This window comes from Trichoplusia ni, chromosome 5 (assembly GCF_003590095.1).
Source record: "Trichoplusia ni isolate ovarian cell line Hi5 chromosome 5, tn1, whole genome shotgun sequence".
Classification (NCBI taxonomy): Eukaryota; Metazoa; Arthropoda; class Insecta; order Lepidoptera; family Noctuidae; genus Trichoplusia; species Trichoplusia ni.
The window spans coordinates 4,863,131-4,883,430 of NC_039482.1; the positions used below are offsets into that span (position 1 = coordinate 4,863,131).

Consider the following 20,300-nt stretch of genomic DNA (forward strand, 5'->3'; position numbering starts at 1 on the left):
AGCTCATCTTCCCACCTTACTTGTTGTCTCCCTCGATTTCTTTTACCATCTCTAGGATACCAATCTGTGACTTTCCAATTCCATTTTCCTGTTTTATCCCTCATCATGTGGCCAGTCCATCTCCATTTCTGGAGGTCAATTCGAGTGAGTATGTCTGTAACTTTTGTTATTCTTCTTAGATCGCTGTTCCTAACCTTGTCTTGACGTTTACAGCCAATCATACTCCTCTCCATTGCTCTTTGTGTGATTGCTAGTTTTTCCCTGTATGCTTTTGTGAGGGCCCAAGTTTCACAACCATATGTTAAGACAGGTAATACGCAGGTGTTGAAGGCTTTCCGTTTTGTAGACATGCTCAGATCTTTGGATTTCATTATCTCTTTTAGCGACCAGTATTTTTTCCAGCCCGTTGCAATCCTGAGAGTAATTTCTTTCGTCATTTGGTCTTTTGTAGATATCATTTGACCCAAGTAGATATAGTCTTCGACATATTCGAGAGCATCGTCTTTAATTCTTATTGTAACTTCAGTAGTGTTTGTGATTATTTTGGTCTTTTTGGTGTTCATTCTTAACCCGACTTTCATACTTTCGTCGTTTAAATTGTTAATCATGTGCTCGAGACTTTCAGGGTTTTCCTCAAGTAGTACTAGGTCATCAGCAAATCTAAGATGGTGTAGTCTTGACCCATTTATATTAACACCGTAATCATCCCAATTTAATTTTCGAAATATATTTTCCAGTACAGCAGAGAACAGTTTCGGGGATAGAGGGTCTCCTTGGCGCACTCCTTTTTGTATACTAAACTCTTTTCCTAGCGTTTACAATTGTATTCTAGACTTACTGTTGGAGTAGATACTTTTTATGATGTTGATATAGGTTTCTGGTATTCCTTGTTCTTCTAAACTTTCCCATATATATTCATGGTTTAAGCTGTCAAAAGCCTTGGCGTAATCAATGAAGGCTATATATATTTTCTTATTGTACTCGTTATATTTTTCCAATACCTGTTTGATTGTATGAATATGGTCGATAGTCGAAAAGTCATACATCATATAAACAAAAGAAAAACAATTTATGACCATAGCAATAGTTGCTTACCAAGCACCCCGAACCTTCATAATCTATAAAAAAAACTGTCTAGCTAAAACGTTTCATTGGATATAACTCTTTTCATACAGACAGATTGACTGACTTTCAACCCTTTGGGTAAGAAACGAAGATCAATACTGTTACGAGAAAACACTTACTTTTAACAATACTGTTAAAAGTGAGTGAATAAAATAAAAACTAATAAAAACGCACGTACTAAGAAAAAACATAAATCATTAATCAAAAAGATTAAATAAAAAAGCGAAATAAAAATACTCACTCATCACATAAAATAAATTGTTTGCCATTGAAATATATTACCAGGAATTGGTCTAGTTTCAGTAGCTAATTAAAAAAGAAAAGGTTTCCAACGAATCATTAAAAGATTCCGAGAGCTTGATATATCGAAAGCGTTCCATATTCATTCGAATGCTTTACTACTTTAATCCCTACTAATATTATAAATGCGAAAGTAACTCTGTCTGTCTGTCTCTTAAGCTTTCACGTCTAAACCACTGAACTCATTTTAATGAAATTTGGTACAGAGGAAGAGATGACCTTGAGAAAGAACATAGGATAGTTTTTATCCCGGACTTTTGAAGAGTGCTCTTGGACACGCGATATAACCGACCTCGACGCGGGCGAAGCCGCGGGCGAAAAGCTAGTGCTTATATAAATGTGTGGGTTTACTGTTAATACGAGGTTTCACGAACCAATAGCAGTAGTAGTAGAATATTAAAATTTTTGAGTGTACGGACAGCCGAGTGGTTTAGGTCACCATGCCAAACATAATGTGCGCGACGTGTCGCGGTGTCGAACCCCGCGCCGGGTATAAGTTTGTGTGATTCACGAATGCTTGTTCTGAGTCTGGGTGCCTTTGTGCATGTGACTTGAATGTTTGTGCAGCCCCTCGCGTAACTATGATTTTATTGTTTAGTGTGGAAGACGTTTTTTTAGAACTCTCTGTTTGTTTGTTTATCTCTCCACTTGGATTTTTGTAAGTCAATTTTGAGACACTTCCCTATAAGCTAGCAGGCTGAAATTTTCAGAGTAGATTCAAACCCGATGACATTGCAATCTACTACTACAAAAATGGCTGGACTGATTTTGATAAAATTTGAATGGAGTAACATTTTGAAATTATTAATTTAATATTTTCAAAAGACCACGCACGATCTTCCATAGTATTAGTATAGAGCATTTTTCGCTCTTAAGCTATTTATACCGTTTTGGTAAACCTAAAGCATTCCTTGGCAAGCGACAAGCGAATCTAATCGCACGCAAGCATTTAGACTCACGAGACCTTTCGAACGTATTTTTTAACTTTGAAGTAATCAGTTTAGGTTTAGTCAGTAAGATTCTCACACTACCTTTTCCGCGGAAAAGGCAAGAACCCATGACAATTAGACCTACAAACTAAAATAAATATAATAAAATAGCTGTTTCAAATAATTACTTTAGATTTATTTGAACAACGGATCCGTAGTACGCGACGCGAGCTTGTAACTCAAAACCTAATTGAATCTCGGTCTGGCCTTGTTTAACCTGCCTATTTGACTACTTTATCGGGTCTGGAGTTGGAACCAACACTGGAGTTGTAATGCTATATAGGTGTTGTTTATGTCATATTTTAGTTTGAAAAGAGTAACTTATGGAGTTTCTTGCCGGTTCTTCTCCATAAGAATGACACTTTTGAACTGTGCAACTAGAGTCATTGTAACGTTTTAAAAGTGCCTGAGAAACGGCCTTTTTGAAATAAAAACTTTTTGATGTTGTTTATGTCATGCTTGTGGTATAGTATCTACACTATTCTGATTTTGTTTGTGAATAAATGTTTGTGTGATTAACACGATCATTTGTTCTGTGTCTGGGTGTAGTTTATTTAAATTATGTACGTGTAAATATAAGTATGTTTATTAGACTGTACTAATAGCCGAGAGGTTGAAGTCACCACACCAAACGCACTGTGCGCGATGTTTCCCAGGTTCGATCCCCGCGTAGGGCAAGCATTTGTGTGACCCACGAATGCTTGTTCTGAGTCTGGATGTCTTGTGCACGTGATTTGCCTGTTTGTGAAACCCCCACCGACGCAAGGATTAAAAAAAATCCTTACTGCGGGAGTGGTTTTTTTTTTTAAATCAGTTGACTTAACTTAAGCTCTGCTTGGTTTGAAACTGGATGGCGTTTTGAAAGTTTTGGAATATTATTAACTTACATCTTTCCCAGTCTATCCATCAGTCTGTACATATTTGCTTACTCCAAAAATTTTTGAGTCAAACATTCACCAACATTTGCCACCAAAGCCAACATCACAGTCCAGTTTTTCTTCCTCAACAAAATTATTAATTAGAGGGCTTTAATTCGACCCTGGCTGTTTGAGGCGAACAAATTGTATCCTTATTACAACTGGGTAACGTTTATTATCCATTGTTGAGTATTTTTGTTGTGTATTTCACGTAGATAGCTACGCGCAGGTGGAAATAAGGGTAATGGCGAGATTTAATATTAATTGTTTTTTTTCTGTAGGTTCTTGAAAGGAGGTTGTTAGGAACCTTATGTTTTTAACCAGGTTGTTTATTATGAGGATTTCTTTTGCTGTAAGTTGGGAGATAATATTATTAAGATGTGTTTTGACAAAAACTTTTTTTTCGAAATACATGACAAACATGGGACTACTAGGTTTATTAAGATTTTATACTAATAAATATGTTAAAGTATATTTTATTACCAATTTCTATTTAAACAGTAAATGGGAGAATAGGAAGGACAGAAAACTCAAGAGCTAGGTCAAGGTCTAATATTACTATGGTTGTTTAAGCGTGACAGTGCTATAAACAACGTATAGCGCCATTCCTCTTACATGTCTACTGTAATATTACATTAAGACGTAATAAAAAAGATCTAAATAAAAACATAGTGAAATGAAATCATTCAAAAATCCACAATTCTCACAAGAACTATATTTAAGTACAAAAGGAAACATTATCACTAAATTCCATACAACATGAACGTCAACAATTGAAAGATAAGGCATGGTAAGGGTAACGTAAACCCGTCTAGTCTCTATCTACATTTCAGTACAATACAGTGAGGACGAGTTGGACGTAACGTAACTTTATCTGTTACGTTCAGCTCCAGCGCACACGGATTTTGTTAAAAATATGGGACTTGTGATATGATAAACCAGTGGAAGACCTGGTTTTGTCTTTGTGGGAGACATTTATACTAAATACTTAAGAGTTTAAAGAGAAAAGAGGAAATTACTTCGAATTTTAATATTTTAATTTATGAAATACCGGGGAGACCGTCTTAAAATCTTTTAAGGATAGAAAATATAAACTTAAATATTGTATTCTAGATTAAGTTTCAAACACTACACCCAGTCTTACTCTGTAAAAAGATAAAAAATAGCGCATTCAAATCGATACACCCCTTTAGGAGCTGCAGTGCCACAGACAGTCACACCGACGCATATCTAAGATTTCTACGGCTGCTATAAATAAATAAGCTCATGATCTTGAAAAAACATCGCTTCAAAATCGGTTCATCAGTTAAGGAGCTACAGTGCTATGTACATGGTGCTCGAACTAGCATCCCGCTTTGTGCCTCGGGGTTCAAAATAGCGCAGTTCTACAAAATATATGAATTTATTCGTCATTATATCTTTATAAATGTCCTATACTATAGTATATGTTAAACGTTAAATTATTATGAATCCAAATATACCCGTATTAAGCCCAAAATAACAGAGAATGTGAATATTGTCCCGAGTTAATTAAAGATAAATACACATTGAGAAGCAATTAATATTTTGAAAGCATAATATAATTAATCTGGGTGTTAAAATCAGGATTGATAATAGCTGGCGTTGTCGTGGGCGACCTAGGAAGCGGTGGCGAGACGACCTCAACGCTTACCAACCAGGCTGGTTCCATGAGGCCCAGAATAGAGAGTCGTGGATGGATTTGGGGGAGGCCTTTGCCCAGCAGTGGGACACAGTAGGCTAGGAAAAAAAAATAGCTGAAAAGGAGATGATTTGATATATGATTCTATCTTCGTCTTAGCCCTTTATAAGCAACTGATCGTAATTAAAAAATAGTTTATCGCGAGTCGATTTCGACGCTGACGGTTCCGTAATAGAGAAAGAAATGAAAAGTGCAAATAAAAATGGTCACCCATTAATGTATGACCGTAACAAGTATTGCTTACATAAAAAGAATCGGTTTACTAACAGTTTCTTGGACACAGATTTTCGAGCAATGAACAAACATATTTTTAAAACAACGTGTTATTTTCAAATTCCTTTTCTTCAATGTTTTTTAAGTTTATTTTTAGAACTCTCTTAAATATTAGTTTGTCTAGGTACACTGTTACTTACTCTAAAGCGTGATCATATACGTCAAAAATCTTTTTTCGTCTAGATCAGAATAAAAAACAATATCTAATTATTCCACCAATGCTTTAACGATGGGTCCCGTCCATTTCTCTAGATATAAGCTGTTCACAAACCCACTTGGCGTCCATTTTCCTGAACGTTGCATATTTCGTAAGTGAACTGGAATAGGAGTAGATTTTACTGCGCTTTCTTGGTAAATAATGGGTTATGAGACTTACACGAACACTTGAAATTTAGTAGCGTGAGTTAAGTACTAAAATACTAGGTTTCATAGGCACAGTCTAGATATTGAAGTTTTATTAACGATTATCAAGTCGTATGCAAATAGTTGTAGATCTTCAAATGATTTGCTATTTACAAAGTTACATTGCATGCCAGCCCAGCTAATGAAAGTCCCACGGTTGGGTTTCCAATATAGGAAAGGATTGATTACCATGCTAGGTCATAGCGGATTGGTGAAGGTGAACGGTAAAATAAAACTTTGTCAGGAATATCACCTGTCGCTATGAAAAATACACATTAAACTTCGAAGAAGTCTCATTAGAACCAGCCACCTTTTTGGATCCAACCTACATTTCTTGTATCGAAATCCATATACATAGATTCGCCAGGCCATGTTCCACCTCTGATTATTCACACACAATTTACAGGATAGACCAACCTTTTCACCCCTTTGTCGTGAATCTATTTCAACTGCTATATTTTTACTAGATTTTTCTTTTTAATGCTTTAGATTTTTTCAACCAGCAATCAGATGAATGCTGTAAGTTCACACAACTGCCATTTTGACAGCACTAAAGGTACAACACTGGAAAAGTGTTTGAATATTTATATTAATGACAATAAATTAATTACATTATAGTTTATTCGAACTATCTAGACAAATAATACCCTAGATAAAGTTAGTTTTAGTTTTAGTCCAAAATACAGACAGACTATTTACACAAGCTCAGACATATGGGATAGATCGGCTAAAGTACCAGGCTAGCATAACAGCTAGGAGGTATGATCGAATACATTCGTGTTGATATAAAACCATTCTGATATGTATCAAGATATTGCAATGTGATCCGTATTCAAAACAGACGTAGTTCAATATTTATGCTAATCTAGATGTTGCATGTTGCCGATAAAATCTGGACCCGAACGCGATGGATGGATCTTTAGGATCATGGCAATTTTGGAAGCATATAAATTACATTGTAAGTACAAAACTCATTGTGAAAAACAGATAAATAAAATATGTTCATATTTTTTATGAAGACGGTCTCTTTTGATCTTGCAATCTAAAAAACTGGGAAAATAAAACTGAATAAGATAATGAAAATAAGGTTTTAAATACATATAGGTACGAAACATGTGGTAAGGAAGGCGTTAAGCATGGATGTGGATGGATATAGGGGAAGAGGACGACCAAAGAAACGATGAATGGATTGTGTGAAAGACGATATGGCTGTAAAGAGTGTTTCTTTTGAGATGACGGCCGATAGAAAGGTATGGACGAAGATGACATGTTGCGCCGGCCCCAAATAAAATAATTGGGATAAGGGCAGGGGAATCAAGATAAAAAGATGAACATATACGAAACAATATTCGTATTTTTAGGTCGGGAAACTATAAAATGCGTATTCCTATATTTGGAATCAGGGGTTTCTTACGCTGTCTTTTTCTTAGTGATAACAGTTTTTAATTTGTGTTATGTTATGTTATGCTTTTGAAAACTTTAATTACGGATACATCAATCACCAATTATGGAGAAGAATCATTAAGAAACTTCATATATCTTAGATGAATGAAAAAATATAAAATCATCTAGACACCTTAAAATTACAGATTTAAAATAAAGATATCAGAGTTCAGATTGAAACTCAGATAATCTCTTTATCAAAAATGATCTACTTTTTCAATAAATCCTTTAAATGTCTTTTAAAATCGTATCTAATACGTAGACCACCTAATAATAATTAATTTAATGATCAAACCACTTGGGTGCAGTTCAAAGCTTAGTACACCGCTTGCCAAGATAAGTGCACAATTGCGGGTAAGGGTGGCTTGTTTAATTGCTCGGCAGTGGATTAACACATTTGAGGTGAATGTTTTAATTTAAATATCATTTTGGATATGATGTTAAGGTTTTTTAAAACTTTCGAAACTATGATTCATTTTATATGCGATGTTATATTTAAGCATGGTGTAACAGGTGTTCAGTTTTAATTTGCTTTTATTGCTGTTCAGGTAGATTTAGTGTAGATAGTTTTATATTCGGTAGGTACATATCTATACTTCTATATCTATACTAATATATAAAGCTGAAGAGTTTGTTTGTTTGAACGCGCTAATCTCAGGAACTACTGGTCCAAATTGAAAAATTCATTTTGTGTTGAATAGACCATTTATCGAGGAAGTCTTTAGGCTATAAATCATCACGCTGCGACTAATAGGATCTAGACGAGGAATATACAATGGGAAATGTGGCAAAAACGGGGAAAAATATTCAACTTCGAGGGCTTCCCTTCAAAAATTCCTGACTTATATCATCTAACCACGCGGGCGAAGTTGTGGGCAACAGCTAGTGTAAAAAAAAGTTGGTGATTAAGCAAGCGGTTGTTATAGCCATAAATTTGGTTAAGTTTGGATTTTCTTAGGGATTTTTGTACAGATTTCCTGGTGTAGCGAGGGCAACTGGCTCTTGACCAGTTTCATAGTAATGGGTTGCAACTAATTCTTTCTTCTTCTTTCTCCTTCCTTATTCGCGACTGTATTTTGTGCCATTAAGGTCCATTTTCGCAATCTATTTTAAATTCATATTGACTGTACAATAAGACGTACTTACACCTAATCCAAGTCTTACGTTATTCTCTTATCTGTCTTGCGCGTTATAATGAATGAGCGATGTTGACGTGTCGTGATTTATCGACGAAGATGCCGCGGTGTATTTAGAAGCTACGCGTATTAATGTTGGCCTGGTACTTGCTGAGGGTAATTATCAGTTCTGCTATCTATCCACAGACAAACCGATAAACCGGTTTTGTGGAGCACTACATATTGTAATTGTATATTTAACGAATAAAAATAAATAAATAAATATATGTAAAATTGTAGAAAAGTATCTGTATGTACTAAATTGATTTGTTACTTGGTCTATACCTGTCAATACCGAATCCAAAAGCTATATAAATTTTTTGTCTGCACGTCTCGTGAGAAGCTCGTGGCTAAGCTATAACCGCAGAAGTGAAATGATCACAGGTTAAGCTATGCTTGACGCGGGTGGTCTGTAGATGGGTGACCATCTTTGTTATAAGGAGTTCCTCCGTGTTTCGGAAGGCACGTTAAATTGTGGATCCCGGCTGTTATTCTTACATCTTTGACAGTCGTTACAGGTAGTCAGAAGCTTGAAAAGTCTGACAACTAGTCTAACCAAGGGGTATCGTGTCGCCCAGGTAACTGGGTTGAGGAGGTCAGATAGGCAGTCGTTCCTTGACTGGTACTTAGCTGAAACCGGTTAGACTGGTTGCCGACCCCAACATAGTTGGGAAAAGGTTAGGCCAATGATGACGTCTGTGCGTTTGTACGCGATGAACTCAGCAAGGGCCTTTCTAACGCTGGGACAAGCCTCACTTATTAACATTTAGTGTTCGTTTCAAAAAAGTTTGGCATATGTTGAGAAATCATACAGAAAATTTGTTAAAAAGAAAATCCAATAAATACTGTCCTAAGTTACTTTTACTCGCGAACGAAGTCGCTGGCATAAACTAAGGGAAAATAGCATAAAAAGCTAAAAGGGCTTCTTAACGAGAATTATATTTATTTATAGACCCTTGCTGCTTTTTCCCGCATGGTATTTAAAAACAAAACATGATAACTAGGGCCCTGCTCCGTCCGTTAATCAAAAAATACAAGACATTTTTTTTTTCAGGAAAATAATTTTAATTTTTAGAGAGTCAGCCTTAAACTTGTAATAATCACGTTGACAATAACATATCGGAATTTAAAACAAAAATAACTTCGACTTGAGAAACCTTGTCCTCTTTGAACTCGTTTGCAAAGTAGCTTATACTACACCAAGGCTACTTACTTATAACTTACGGTTCCATCCTATTACAAACACATACGTATAGACAGACTATTGTGACAACAGCAGGCACAAAGATATCCCTCGCAGTGATACCAACCGTACGAACTTACCGGATACCTATAACAATACAATCCTTATACCAACCCATGTCAGGGTATCACATTGTCAAAACAACTGACTGTCTATGGTTAGCGAGTGATAGAGTGGTATTTCGTAAAATGACGTCAAAAATATATTTCTGTTACAAGGTTTAAGAATTATTTGGATTAACACTTTGTTACTGTTTTTAGAAATGTCTAAATTTAGTTTTTTGCTGAATTAATTTTACAAATCAGAATTACTACGAAGTTAACTTTGGTAAGCACATAATTTTATTGAAATATTTTTTTAAAGCAATTATTAACAATGCCTTATTGGAGTCCTGGATATCTTGTCGCTAGAAATATGGGTAACCAGGTAATGACAATTATGACTTTTCAATACTGAGAAACAATACTAATTAAAAAGGAATTTTTAAAAACCCTTAAATTAAACAGAATCTGTACCTGCGCAAATCATTAGCATTTGTTTCTGTACATAAGAAAGGCATTTGAGATGATTCCAAACTGGTATAATCATACTGATATCCATATTTAGTCAAATTCAAAAACTTACCAAAATTATCCCAAACATTTGTAAATAGCTAAATGAAAGTTTTCAAAACAGTCCTTTTGTCCGTATAGCTAATGACTACGACAGTCTCACACATTTGCGCTAACTTTCATATAGCAAACAACTGTTTATGTATTTGAATGACCAGGGGTAAACAACGAGGTGTTACCAAAGCAATCAAACAAAGTCTTCCCATCAAATAATCGTGTAATCAGGAGAGCTACCAAATGTTGCGCGTCCCTTACTTCCACTCCATATAGCTAACGGCTTCATTAGAACATAGTTGACAACTCCTGGCTGGAGTCGTGACGTAATTACTTTGGAAGAATGTGGGATACTTTGAGCATGCATAATGTTCCTGTAATAGATCCTAGATGCAGACTGCATGTTATTGAGAAGAATTTGTACCTTAAATTCGGTTTGTACCTTGGTTCGATTCCCACCCAGGATAAATGTTTGCGCGATGAGCACAATCATAATTTGTTCTGTATCTGGGTGTAATTTGAGTTACTATTTGTAATTATGAGTTGAGTTACTTGACGTGTACTGTTGAGCATTGATGTGGATGGATACAGGAAAAGAGGACTTCCAAAGAAACGATGGATGGATCGTGTAAAAGACTATATGGCTGCAAAGACTATTAATTGTGATATGAAGTCGATAGAAAATTGACCCCAAACAAAACAATTGGGATAAGGGTAGATTAATGATGATCTGCGTGTAAATTTTTATAAAATATGTATGTATTTAAAAATATATAAGTATGTTTATCAGTCATCTTGTACTCACAATGCAAGCTTTGTTTAGTTTTAGACTAGATGGCGTTGTGTGTAAGTTGTGAAATATTGTATTGAATTGAGGGCTTTTAGGTGAGGAAAATGTGGAAATAGGGATAGGGTTGTATTTATTTCGTTAGAATTCAGTCGTGTGTATTTTTCGGCTTACCTTATCGTAATATTTTCCTTATTCGTCTTATATTTTTCCTATGTAAGTAATACGATTTAGAACGTTATGCTAGAATATACCTACATATACATATTTTTATAATAACATGAGACTGATTCATTATTAAATGATGTAACGGTTTACTCACGCGTTTTTGTCGGGGGTGCCCGACTAGTTTGGGATCCAACCGGAGTCCTTAATCATGAGCAGACGCGGCGGGATCGCGAGTCGAACATATACATAGCCTGAGACTCCTTACACGTAGACTTTCTTACAATACCTTAAATGTTCCAACCCCAAAAGGATGATTCTAAGGTTAATTTATAATACACTTGACACTTCTACACCATCTAAAGAGCATCCATTTAGAATTTTAAGTCTCTTACCTCAATAACATAAGACTTATAACAAATTTCCAACCCCAAAAGGTATAAAAAAACCAATCCGTTTGTCCTTTTGTAGCGGATGTTTACGCTCTAAAAAGCTATCGCAGCGTGGGACGGAAACTTGCCAGATGGACGGACCACCTGGTGAAAGCCGCTGGGTCTTGTTGGATGCAGGTGGCAATGAATCGGTCGCGCTGGAGAGCGTATGGAGAGGCCTATGTCCAGCATTGGACAGCTATAGGCTGAGATGATGATGAAGATCATGAGGTGTCATTTGATGTCACAAAAATTTCTTACTTAAATCCAGGTGTACTTTTTCATACTTAATAAGAAATACAAATAACTCAAAGACTTATAAGGTTAACTCGACACTACTTATTTCTTTGTACGTTTAAATGCCATTTGCAACCGCAAACCAAATTCGAGTTACCAGAAAGACCAACCAACAATATACATCCAAAGACTTTATAATTGTTTACGGAACCAACTCTATCATCGCAAATGGTTAGAGGGTGTACCACTCTCTTGGTAAGACTGTTGAGTGTAGAGCGAGATATCGCTCTACTGCGTGTAGTGCGCCCTCTCGCTTCCACAATTGCAAGAGTTCTGTTTTCAAATATAGTGGTAGAGTATAGTCAGCAAAATAAGTCGTGTTAAGTATATAAAGTACCAGTTTGTTAGTTGATGTTTTTTGTTCTTCTGGAATGTTGTAATTAAATATCTTTTCATGTTCCCGTCATCATAATTCTCACTAATATTATAAATGCGAAGCGTGTTTGTTACCTCTTTACGCCCAAACGGCTAGACCGACTTCTATGAAATTTGGCATGGAGGTTGCTGACAGCTTTGATTATTACTTAGGTTTTTATTCGACATCGTTATAGATGACTGATTTTGCGGCTAAAGCAGACATTCAGACATAGTAACATAGAGTATTGAAACTGATTGTGAATAGTATCTAATATTGAAAATCTGATTCTCCTTCTGCTACTGACCGTACCAGTCGTTATGAACTTTCAACAATGTCGTTTGATAATGAGGGCTGAAGTTCAGCCAGGTATTCAGATCGAATCGTAAGTTTGGCTGAACTGCGACTTACTGCGGTAGCGAAATTAATTTCGAAATTGTCCTCGTCTCCAAGTTTTGTATTGTTCGAAAGAGTTTCGGTTGTCTGCTCTCCTGGTATACGGGGGTGGTGATATTCTAAAATTGATTAGTTAAATTAAAGTTAAGTAGTTATAGCTTAGTAATTATTATAGTTGGCTATTTTGGGTGATTACAAATGTTAATAATCAGTAGGGATCTAAATCTTTTGATATAACTATCGTGAGAATGATTCGTTATTAAATGATGAAACGACGCGTATTTATCGGAGTAGCCCGACTAGTTTCGGACCCAACCGGCGTCCTCAATCATGAGCACACGCGGCGGGATCATGATCCCGCTAAACCGAGTAAACCGTTATATCATTTAATAATGAATCTAAGTCTTGGTGTCTTTTGCTACAAACACATACTTAATAAAATAAACGTACATTTGATGTGTTGTTTTGCATTAATTTTTAAATCCTACTGAGTGTATTTTTTTTCATGATTTTGTTTACTCTAAAATAGCATGAGTTATTATAAACCTTATCAAATTCTGATTTCTTTTACTATCTCCTCAAATAAATAGCTAGCTTATAGTCTACATCACTCATTGCCTATTTAACCATTGATAGAGTCTAAGTTTAACAAATTTTCAAATTCACTAGTGGATATACACTAATCATATTTCAGATTTCACTTCAGCACTTCGATCGATCTTGGTCTCACTAATTTGTTACCTAATATACACTAACACGACAAGAGCATGAGTAAATCCAATGTCAACATTACAAAAATGTCCAAACTCTACATTTAAATTTTCCTGGAAATTCGGTCACTATTTCCAAGTCTGAACGTCTAACTGGAATCTAGGTTTGTTGAAATTCTTCCCTATATCCATCTAAGCTATAGATATACGTTGTGAAGTATAAGAGTGCATCAGCTGTTGTAAAAGTTTTTCCTCTTGAAAATTATTGCTAGAGGCAACTTCGTGGTATACACAGACTTCCCACTTTTTATATTATGTGGGGACTTTATAAATGATGCCCCTAGTTAGAACTTGTAAACTTCGGAGTATAATGATGTGTGTATGGCAGATTGATGGTTGTATATTGAGACGATGATTGTATGAAACGATATTTGCAGTGAATATGTGGGTGAAAACGATTAATATAAAGCTTGTTTTCCTACACCTTGTAAAAGAATTCCCATTTTCCTGCTAGCTTCACATGATCTATATGATTTTTAGTCATTCTGTCTGATTCACGACAAATCTACTGAACTGAATTCTATAAAATTGTGTATAATAAATAATATTAATGAACGATATGGCTTATATTTTCAGTGAAAAAACTTGTTTTAAAATCTGTTATTTTTTAATAAAAGCAAATAGCTTTTTCTTCTTATATTGTGTTATTAAAAACCGTGGTTAATAGTTCATCTACGAAGGATTTTAGACTCAGTCAAAGGTTTTTTGTTAACGGAACCCTAAAAAATATTGAGAATAACTTCTGTTTGTGTAAAGCATCGTGACAATGGTATTATATCTTTCGAAACTAGTTTTACAAAGTTCTATTGTCTTTGTGACTGTGGAATAATGTCATTGGGTTCATTTTTTTCTTCATGAACTTCTGTTTCGTGATTGTAACCTTTTAATTTTAGATCTCGTTTTTGGAAATGCAGTTGTATTCAACATTCGGATTTATTAAGTTATAATATATTTTGTTTAATAAGTAGTTTTGTCCATAAACAACGGTTCTTAAAAAGCATAATTTTTATTCGCTCAAAGATGGAAAAGAAAATCCAATCCTTTTTAGGATTCCGTTACGTTGTATAATGCAAATCTTATTTTTTTACAAAATTACTTCAGACTAAAAAATATATCAACATTCATGACAAGAATCGCAACGCCATTTTACACACTGAAGACCAACGTGTCTGCAGTTTAAACAACCGAAATTGATCTGTATTACATAGTATTAAAGCCCATATAGAATGCAGTTTAAACTTGGCACTAGACCGAAGTTTGAGCTAATGGTTTTCCAACTAGCACCCGTGTTCTTACCGATATTATCTTATATCGAGATAGAGTGAAATTGAATTGACTTTTCTTCGCTTGGAAAATGGTTTTTGAGAAGAATTTTGTATTTTATTTGTAAAGCTAAGATAAGAAATTGGATGGAAATTGTGCATTTCATGTTCTTGTGTATCGCTATTTATCTTAAGAGGAATAAGGTATTTGACGAAAAAAATCTAGCGGTTCAGCTTTATTCCTAAAATATTAGATGCCTTGTTTATTTTTTCAAATCCATAAAAAATACGAAGATGATGAAACACGTCACTTATAGGTAAGATGAGATACTGGTAAGTGACGTCACACGAGAATTTTAGCTTACAACAAAAATTGAATCCTACACTTTTTTAAACAAGTCCTAAATGTGAAAGTGAGATAGCGTAATATATTTAACATACTCCTTGAAGGGGAAACACAGTTTCTTGCAAAAAACATCCAATTGTGAACGCACACCCACAAATAAATTGTACAAATAAGAGTGTAAAAACAAATACCAAGTTTTACTGCCCACATATATCTTCACATTCAATAAACCAAGAGGCACCACCATTTTTCAAAGAAATCAGCTCAATGGAGTACCAAGTGCATACAAGAAAAATACCCCAGCGTCACTTGTTGCAAATATAGTGCACCCTGTAAGTTGGCAGTGAGAAATGGGCTTGTATTGAAGGCCCGTCACCTCGCTGATGAATCGGTTTACACGAAAACGATCTTGCTTTTGTTTTGGATAGTATTTCGTTACATTGGTAGATGTGCGACGGAGTAAATATTTATAGATGGTTGGTTATATGTTTTATGGACTGGGTTTCAGATTTGGTGAAAGATACATTTATTTTAAGGGTTTCATATTTAAAGGATAAAAACGGAATTTTCATACTAAACCTTCACTGTCTATCATGAAGATGAAAAATTGAATATGCTGAAACTTGGTCACCCATGAAAATGACCGTACAACCACGATTTAAATATTGTTATTTTGTCATAAAGGCAAAAGAATAAATATGTTATCTGTGTCATTAGCTTGGGTACCTAGGTGTTTTAATTTTGGTGTGTCTGTCTATCTGTCTATGGAATCATAGCTCTTGAATAGATAGAACGATTTCAATTTAGTTTGTTTCGTATTAAAGGTGAATTATGTGCGAATGTTCTTACGTGTTTAATCAAAATCAGTCGAGCCATTTAAAAGTTGAGTGGAGTGAAAGCCTCTAGAACTGTCGGGGTTTTTTTTATTGTATCTTTCTTACCTTTTAAATATTGAACCCTAAATAGAGAACCCTCTTTTCGTCAGAGGCTTTTAAAATCCCCATTACACTTATACAGTAAGTACAGTGGGTTTATTTCCACGTACCAGGGAACCAGAAACGCAAGGAGGTTATCAACTTGTTTCAACTCATACGGAAAACCTGTCAACTGGGTACACCGTAATAAATTACTTCAAACTTTGTTCGTAATGTTCCAACAGTTTGAAGCAAACTTCACGTAGGTACGTTACATTAATTTTTACTATGTATTGAATGTTGCTGAAGGTTTAATAAGAACTCTTTAAGTATATGAGGCCCTGGTACTTGAAATTTAAGTCGTTAGTTATTTTTTTACTAGGTTATTTGTGTATGTATACTGATTGATCAATTAAATATGTTTTAGAAGTGAAAGAATCATTTAGCTGATATGCTTAATTTTGTTTTATTAATTAGCTACAAAGCTAGTATTTCACTATTTTTACTAGAAGAGTAGATTTTGCTTACCGCCGCATAAGCCTGTGTCCATTTTTGAGATTGAAGCCTCAATCCTCGTTGTAAAATTTATCACAATTAGTTAAACAGTTTAGCGGCTATAGCTTGTCTATACAAGTAATTTGGTTAAAAGATTCATGTTGAAGTACTTAATAAATTATAAAAAAAACCCTTTGTATAACCTATTATTTAAGACGCCATTTTGAAAAACCTTCTACAATAAGTCTGTTTTTCGTCCAAAAATTTTCATACAAAATTAACCCTGTCTAAAATTAGAAAGGACCGCAAAGATTTAATTACGGACGATGAAAAACAAAGAATACAGCCTGTCACATAAGCAGTATAAACTTGTTTAGCAAGTGCCCGCAACTTTCGTACTTAAGCATGGGTATGTCTTAGTCTTTTTAATTAAATTCCTCTGCATAATCTCAGCTTTGTGCATTTTATTTTAATTGCGCGGACCGGTATTTGATTGTGGTAAGTTAAGTTAGTTATTCTTGCGTTTCGTTTAGTCTTTAGAATTCCGTGGCTGAAGGGTAAAAACGGAACTTTATTACTGAGGCTCTGCTGTCCATCCGTCTGTTACCAGCCTGTATCTCATGAACTGTGATAGCTAAACAGTTGAAATCGATTTGGTTCCATTTAGCCTATTTGTACGCAACCGAGTCACGAGTCAAAAAACAGTCAAGTGCCTACAAGGCAATTTTTTATTTTAATTAGCTTAAAAACATTGAATTAAAACAATAAAATCAAAAATGTTTTAGCTGAAAAATAAGAATCCGATAAGAGTTCATAATGTTAAGAAATACTTACATTTTAACTATTTTATTTTCTGGATTTTAGAATCCTAAGGCGAATAGAAGTCAGCACAACCTGTCGTTAGCACTAAAACAGAATTGCAAAATGAAAATGCAATCAACAAGCCACCTGATGAAAGTTGCAATATGACAATATTGGATAGACGAACTAAAAAAAATACAGTTACCCTTATTTTGACGGCGACGAATGGAACCATGATCTAATTCCGTCCACAGACAAAATATATGCTGAATAATAATAATAAAATATAACATGTAAAGCAAACTACAGAACTAAGCGAAACAAATGAGTTCTTTCCTCATATTTGCCCAAAGTGGGTGTTATATTTAAGACTCATATTTGTAAGTCCGCCCACGGCGTGGCTTAGCGGGGTAACGTTATCAAATAATTAAGGGACATTCGTTTCCATTAGAAAAGTCATTCTTTATAAAGAATATTCTATTTACGAAGAAGGAAGATTTTTATCTTAGCTTTTAAATTGGTCCCGCGTTGGGCGCCATTATGCTAAGTTCATAATTTGAAAATTACTTATATGTTTAATTCTTTGTTGAATTGTTGCTAATAAGTCTGATTAAAATCTTCAATCATTGCAATTAAGACTGAAATATAACATTCTACTAAAAGCACGTTTTGTTTAAAAAAGTAAAAGTTAAAAACGTCTATCCCCCACTCCATCGTGAACTCAACTGAGCCAATGCAAACAGACGTTACAATTCAAAAAAGGAATCGTTATTTTTATATAAATTACCCGGCCGAGTTTTCACAGACAATAAAACGAGTCTCCATTTAATTTTTTATCTGTCGCTGCTAAGTGATGGCACAAATTAAAAAGCTCTGAACACCCACTTTTAATGGATCAGCCTAATTTTCTTTGAAACCGCTCTTTAAAAGCCTTCTACAATTTCCTTCACAAATAAAGTGTTAATCGATAATATTGAAGCGATAACTTACTTTTTAAGGTTATTAATCATCTTGTTTTGACATTTTTTTAATCTATTGCTTTAGATAACCGTGAATCAAACATGGCTGAAAATTAATGGTGTGCTGTATTTGCATAAAGGGACATCGTATATTCGTTGTATAAAATGTTATTTGGTGTTTTTCATTTTTTTATTATTAAATACCTGTTGGTCTCTACCTGACACATTGAAATGATAGAGACAGCAATAGATTTCTTAATGAGACTACGATGAAATATTCGGTACTTTGTTATTATTTATCATTTATAAAATGGTGTTGAAGGGATAGTTGATGATTTTTGAAAGATAAGCAAAGAAAACACTTTTATTTTATTTTCTAAATAGAATGAGACACTATGATTGGTCGTTATTCTTAGACTTTAAGATATAGGCTTATCGTGAAAAACTGATTAAATAGAATTTTTCCTTACAATGTCGTACCGGTATTACTTAATTGGAAGAAGCAAAATAACAGCGATAATTTTGCGTTATCGCTGTCAAAAATTAATTGACTCAAGAAAAATTATTAACAAAAGTTTTTCTATTGTTTCAGGAACATAAGTGTTGTGTGAATACGATGTATCTTATGTGACGTCATCAGAGTGCGTGTGCGCAAGAATCAGTGACGTAGTGCGTGACGTCAGCTTAGCAAGATGGCTGACCCCGACGCGTTTGATGACGAGGTATGATAGCTTTTAGTTGTAGAATATAATGTTTAAATTAATAATATAATCGAAATACCTAAAAAACGAATTGATATGTAACAGAATATTTCACTAAGAGAAATTGTTCTAAAAACTAAAAAAGGCTCGAATATTAATATTTAAAGGAATTGTTATTTTTAGTTCATTAACGTCCAACGTTAAAAGACAAGACAATAGAAATGAACTGAATGAACGAATTCAAATTATTTTACACAAGCTTCATTAAGCGCATATGCGACCTCTAACGAGAAATAAAAAAGTACACGATGTACAAATTAATATTTTATACATGCTCGGTTATTGGTAGTATGTTGAGAATATCAGCGCACTCAAACACAAATTAAAAATTAAAATTCAATTCTCTATGGAGTTCCAATGAACCATTTAAAAACTCTTTTCTGCTTTTTTTTTCTTTAAACAATATACGCGTTCGAAGTTTGAAAAAGCTTCAATTATTATTATATTGGCAGCGTTCACTGGGTTCGCGCGTTTTTTACTTTTGCTATAAATTGTCGTTCGAAGTTTGAAACTGCGTTTTGAACGACTTTTTTAGTTTATGTGATGAAAAAATATTTGGAAATAAAGCTGTATATTTTTATTTTGTGCTTTGACCGTAATGGGCATTTAGCAGTGAGATAGGCATATGAGTGTTCGTTGGACCGGGGACCGTATAGCACACGCGACATAATGAATCTAGGCTATAACATTTTGTGACTGCAGTTTTTTCAAAAATCTGCTTTTACCACAAATATTAACCTAGTGATAAGATTGCTGTAATGTATACTCAACGGTCTCGAGTACAATCCCGACTTTTCGAATGTTCTGTGTTTCGGAAGGTCAAATCTTAGTGCCATCCCATCCAGCTATGAGCTTAAGAGAACAGAGGGTGCACTTGTGCTGGTACACACGCTTTTGTACTTTAGTATGTCACAAGCCAAATATAGCCAACTTTATTGGCATACATAAATAATTAATTATTATCTAACTAGCTGTTGCCCGCGACTTCGCCCCCGTGGGTAGAAGATATAAGTTATGATTCATGTATACCTGCCCGGTTTTTTTTCACATTTTCCATTGTATCTTCGCTCCTATTAGTCGCAGCATGATGGTTTATAGCCTAAAGCCTTCTTCGATGAATGGTCTATTCAACACAAAAATAATTTTTCAATTTGGGCCAGTAGTTCCTGAGATTAGCGCGTTCAAACAAACAAACTCTTCAGCTTTATACATACATAGCTGTTGCCCGCGACTTCGTCCACGTGGTTAGAATTTTCCCCATTTTCCATTGTATCTTCGCTCCTATTAGTCGCAGCGTGATGTTATATAGCCTATAGCCTTCCTCGATAAATGGTCTATTCAACACAAAAAGAATTTTTCAAATCGAACC

The 20,300-nt window shown here is 34.7% G+C and overlaps 1 protein-coding gene across 3 annotated transcripts in view; it reads left to right on the forward strand.

The window, feature by feature from the left end:
- The window catches only part of LOC113494157 (inactive dipeptidyl peptidase 10), a 173,593-nt gene that overhangs the window by 17,513 nt on the left and 135,780 nt on the right, over window positions 1-20,300 (forward strand). For all 3 annotated transcript variants that reach the window (XM_026872349.1, XM_026872351.1, XM_026872350.1), the window contains one exon: window positions 18,763-18,892. In XM_026872349.1, the coding sequence (XP_026728150.1) occupies window positions 18,863-18,892 (30 nt within the window). In that variant the 5' untranslated portion in view covers window positions 18,763-18,862. The remainder of the gene's footprint in view (window positions 1-18,762; window positions 18,893-20,300) is intronic.